The sequence below is a fragment of the Penaeus chinensis genome, chromosome 7 (assembly GCF_019202785.1).
Source record: "Penaeus chinensis breed Huanghai No. 1 chromosome 7, ASM1920278v2, whole genome shotgun sequence".
NCBI classification, from domain to species: domain Eukaryota; kingdom Metazoa; phylum Arthropoda; class Malacostraca; order Decapoda; family Penaeidae; genus Penaeus; species Penaeus chinensis.
In genome coordinates, this window is record NC_061825.1 from 12,824,730 (window position 1) to 12,829,729 (window position 5,000).

A 5,000-nucleotide genomic window follows, 5' to 3' on the forward strand; every position below is an offset into this window, starting at 1 on the left:
CTCGTCGCCCCGGCACCTCGTCGCCCCCTGGCACCTCGTCGCCCCCTGGCACCTCGTCGCCCCCTGGCACCTCGTCGCCCCCTGGCACCTCGTCGCCCCCTGGCACCTCGTCGCCCCCTGGCACCTCGTCGCCCCCTGGCACCTCGTCGCCCCCTGGCACCTCGTCGCCCCCGGCACCTCGTCGCCCCCTGGCACCTCGTCGCCCCCTGGCACCTCGTCGCCCCCTGGCACCTCGTCGCCCCCTGGCACCTCGTCGCCCCCTGGCACCTCGTCGCCCCCTGGCACCTCGTCGCCCCCTGGCACCTCGTCGCCCCCTGGCACCTCGTCGCCCCTGGCACCTCGTCGCCCCCTGGCACCTCGTCGCCCCCTGGCACCTCGTCGCCCCTGGCACCTCGTCGCCCCCTGGCACCTCGTCGCCCCCTGGCACCTCGTCGCCCCCTGGCACCTCGTCGCCCCCTGGCACCTCGTCGCCCCGGCACCTCGTCGCCCCCTGGCACCTCGTCGCCCCCTGGCACCTCGTCGCCCCCTGACACCTCGTCGCCCCCCGGCACCTCGTCGCCCCCTGGCACCTCGTCGCCCCCTGGCACCTCGTCGCCCCCGGCACCTCGTCGCCCCGGCACCTCGTCGCCCCCTGGCACCTCGTCGCCCCCTAGCACCTCGTCGCCCCGGCACCTCGTCGCCCCCTGGCACCTCGTCGCCCCCTGACATCTCGTCGCCCCCCGGCACCTCGTCGCCCCCTGGCACCTCGTCGCCCCCCTGGCACCTCGTCGCCCCCTGGCACCTCGTCGCCCCCTGGCACCTCGTCGCCCCCTGACATCTCGTCGCCCCCCGGCACCTCGTCGCCCCCCTGGCACCTCGTCGCCCCCTGGCACCTCGTCGCCCCCTGGCACCTCGTCGCCCCCTGGCACCTCGTCGCCCCCTGACATCTCGTCGCCCCCCGGCACCTCGTCGCCCCGGCACCTCGTCGCCCCCTGGCACCTCGTCGCCCCCTGGCACCTCGTCGCCCCCGGCACCTCGTCGCCCCCGGCACCTCGTCGCCCCCTGGCACCTCGTCGCCCCCTGGCACCTCGTCGCCCCCTGGCACCTCGTCGCCCCCTGGCACCTCGTCGCCCCCTGACATCTCGTCGCCCCCCGGCACCTCGTCGCCCCCTGGCACCTCGTCGCCCCCTGGCACCTCGTCGCCCCCTGGCACCTCGTCGCCCCCTGACATCTCGTCGCCCCCTGGCACCTCGTCGCCCCGGCACCTCGTCGCCCCCTGGCACCTCGTCGCCCCCTGACATCTCGTCGCCCCCCGGCACCTCGTCGCCCCCTGGCACCTCGTCGCCCCCTGACATCTCGTCGCCCCCCGGCACCTCGTCGCCCCCTGGCACCTCGTCGCCCCCTGGCACCTCGTCGCCCCCTGGCACCTCGTCGCCCCCTGGCACCTCGTCGCCCCCTGGCACCTCGTCGCCCCCTGGCACCTCGTCGCCCCCTGGCACCTCGTCGCCCCCTGGCACCTCGTCTCCCCCTGGCACCTCGTCGCCCCCTGACACCTCGTCGCCCCCTGACATCTCGTCGCCCCCCGGCACCTCGTCTCCCCCTGGCACCTCGTCGCCCCCTGACACCTCGTCGCCCCCTGACATCTCGTCGCCCCCCGGCACCTCGTCGCCCCGGCACCTCGTCGCCCCCCGGCACCTCGTCGCCCCCTGGCACCTCGTCGCCCCCCGGCACCTCGTCGCCCCCCGGCACCTCGTCGCCCCCTGGCACCTCGTCGCCCCCTGGCACCTCGTCGCCCCCTGGCACCTCGTCTCCCCCTGGCACCTCGTCGCCCCCTGACACCTCGTCGCCCCCTGACATCTCGTCGCCCCCCGGCACCTCGTCTCCCCCTGGCACCTCGTCGCCCCCTGACACCTCGTCGCCCCCTGACATCTCGTCGCCCCCCGGCACCTCGTCGCCCCGGCACCTCGTCGCCCCCCGGCACCTCGTCGCCCCCTGGCACCTCGTCGCCCCCTGGCACCTCGTCGCCCCCTGGCACCTCGTCGCCCCGGCATTGAGGTCGTGTCACGGCGCCGCTTCCTCCTCCCGCAGAGACAAGAATGATGCCCTCCGATATCTAACGAGGACGCTCATTACCGCAACCATCCCCGGATTCCTTCCTGTTTCCTTTCCTTGAGTGTTATTATTTTCTTCTTCTTTTTCTTCTTCTTCTTCTTCTTTGTGTATTTTTTTATTTTTCCTTTTTCTTTTTCTTCTTTACGTTTTTATGTTTTATTTATTAATTTTCTTTTTGGGGGGTAGAGTTGTTTATTTATATTTTTCTTCCTTGGGGCGGTAGGGGGGGCTAAACATCTCTCAATTCTTCTTTCTTTCTTTCTTTTTCTTCTTCATCCTGTCAGAAATTTTTCCTCGCCTCCATACATCTACTACACACTTCCCATCCATTATTCCTACACATCCTTATCGACACCCTCAGTTCCCTTTATTTCCCTACGACCCACTCTGCTCCACCGCCTATGAGTGATTGGACACGATACCAATCCCGCAGAACGAATCCCTAATCACCGTCTCTAATCCAGTTCTTTGGTTCTTAGGGCGTCGGGGACTGATTGGAGCAAGTGGTATGATGGCGTGGCTTGAAGTGGTATGATGGCGTGGCTTGAATTGATATGATGGTGTGGCTTGAATTGGTATGATGGCGTGGCTTGAATTGGTATGATGGCGTGGCTTGAATTGGTATGATGGCGTGGCTTGATTTGGTATGATGGCATGGCTTGAATTGGCATGATGGTGTGGCTTGAATTGGTATAACGGTGTGGCTTGATTTGGTATGATGGTTTGGCTTGAATTGGTATGATGGTGTGGCTTGAATTGGTATGATGGCGTGGCTTGAATTGGTATAACGGTGTGGCTTGATTTGGTATGATGGCATGGCTTGAATTGGTATGATGGTGTGGCTTGAATTGGTATAACGGTGTGGCTTGATTTGGTATGATGGTTTGGCTTGAATTGGTATGATGGTGAGGCTTGAATTGGTATGATGGTGTGGCTTGAATTTGTATGATGGCGTGGCTTGAATTGGTATGATGGTGTGGCTTGAATTGGTATGATGGCGTGGCTTGAATTGGTATGATGGCGTGGCTTGATTTGGTATGATGGTATGGCTTGAATTGGCATGATGGTGTGGCTTGAATTGGTATGATGGTGTGGCTTGAATTGGTATGATGGCGTGGCTTGAATTGGTATGATGCCGTGGCTTGAATTGGTATGATGGCGTGGCTTGATTTGGTATGATGGCATGGCTTGAATTGGCATGATGGTGTGGCTTGAATTGGTATAACGGTGTGGCTTGATTTGGTATGATGGTTTGGCTTGAATTGGTATGATGGTGTGGCTTGAATTGGTATGATGGCGTGGCTTGAATTGGTATAACGGTGTGGCTTGATTTGGTATGATGGCATGGCTTGAATTGGTATGATGGTGTGGCTTGAATTGGTATAACGGTGTGGCTTGATTTGGTATGATGGTTTGGCTTGAATTGGTATGATGGTGAGGCTTGAATTGGTATGATGGTGTGGCTTGAATTTGTATGATGGCGTGGCTTGAATTGGTATGATGGTGTGGCTTGAATTGGTATGATGGCGTGGCTTGAATTGGTATGATGGCGTGGCTTGATTTGGTATGATGGCATGGCTTGAATTGGCATGATGGTGTGGCTTGAATTGGTATGATGGTGTGGCTTGAATTGGTATGATGGCGTGGCTTGAATTGGTATGATGGTGTGGCTTGAATTGGTATGATGGTGTGGCTTGATTTGGTATGATAGTGTGGCTTGATTTGGTATGATGGTTTGGCTTGAATTGGTATGATGGCGTGGCTTGATTTGGTATGATGGCGCGGCTTGAATTGGTATGATGGTGTGGCTTGAATTGGTATGATGGCGTGGCTTGAATTGGTAAGATGGTTTGGCTTGAATTGGTATGATGGTGTGGCTTGAATTGGTATGATGGTTTGGCTTGAATTGGTATGATGGTGTGGCTTGATTTGGTATGATGGCGTGGCTTGAATTGGTATGATGGTGTGGCTTGAATTGGTATGATGGCGTGGCTTGATTTGGTATGATGGCGTGGCTTGAATTGGTATGATGGTGTGGCTTGATTTGGTATGATGGCGTGGCTTGATTTGGTATGATGGCGTGGCTTGATTTGCTATTATTTGAAGGGGAGGTTTCTGTGCTACTCTGACGGACTGGACAGAAACAATCACACACGCATACTAACAAATAAACAAAAGAAAACAAAAACAAAAAGACAAGCAACCATACACATTATATATGCGTGTGCACTTAGGCGTAGTCCTTAGTATCCCGAAAACCAGCCCCACGCACACGAATAGAGATTCTTGCAATAGATTATCTGCGGTGATCAAACCATGGAACTTCTAAAACGTCTATAAAATACAAACTCTGTTATAATAAAAGGATTTTATGCTAATACTCCCTCTTCTCTTTAACACTTTAAGATACATTACACACGCCTGTTTACCCAACCAGACGCCAGTTTATATTTTCTCCCCATTGAGTGGGAGGAGAGGGGTTGGGGGCGGGGCAGAGGGAGGGGCTTGAGAGAAGGGGGCTGTGGGAGGGGGGCGGGAAGGGGGGAGGGGAAGAGGGCCGTGGGAGAAGGGGGAGGAGGTGGAAGGGTTCCTGCATCTATAAAAGGATTTTATGGTGCTGTAAAATCACGCTTCAAGAAGACACAATCCATTACCTAAACGACAACTACACCGCTGCCGCCGTTCCAACAAGCGACCGCCATCTCGACTTCCCCTTCAGGCCACCGCCGCGTCTGTGTGTTCAGCGGTTCTCAAGCGGCCATTGGAACCGCACAGGTGAACCTCGGCGGAAGGATTGGAGGGGACTGAACCGACTGGACAGCGGTTCGTGACTCGTGCCGACGGGATCCTGGCAGAAGTGGTCGAGAAGTTTGAGTTGGCTAAATTTGGACGAATTACCAGATCCAGGC

General features: G+C 58.4%; 1 protein-coding gene across 1 annotated transcript; it reads right to left on the reverse strand.

Annotated features, from left to right (window-relative positions):
• Positions 1 to 2,546: 2,546 nt before the first annotated feature.
• On the reverse strand, positions 2,547 to 4,793 carry LOC125026878 (proline-rich protein 36-like). The gene is made up of 2 exons (XM_047615477.1): positions 4,761 to 4,793; positions 2,547 to 4,184 (listed from the first exon to the last, which is right to left on the reverse strand). The coding sequence occupies exons 1-2, from the start codon at positions 4,791 to 4,793 to the stop codon at positions 2,547 to 2,549; spliced, it is 1,671 nt and encodes a 556-aa protein (XP_047471433.1).
• Positions 4,794 to 5,000: the final 207 nt, after the last annotated feature.

Coding starts and splice junctions, on each gene's coding strand:
- LOC125026878 (XM_047615477.1), bottom strand. CDS start 4,793: ATGGCGGTCGCTTGTTGGAACGGCGGCAGCGGT. Junction 4,185..4,760: donor GTTGGAACGGCGGCAGCGGT/GTAGTTGTCGTT, acceptor TTCAAATAATAG/CAAATCAAGCCACGCCATCA.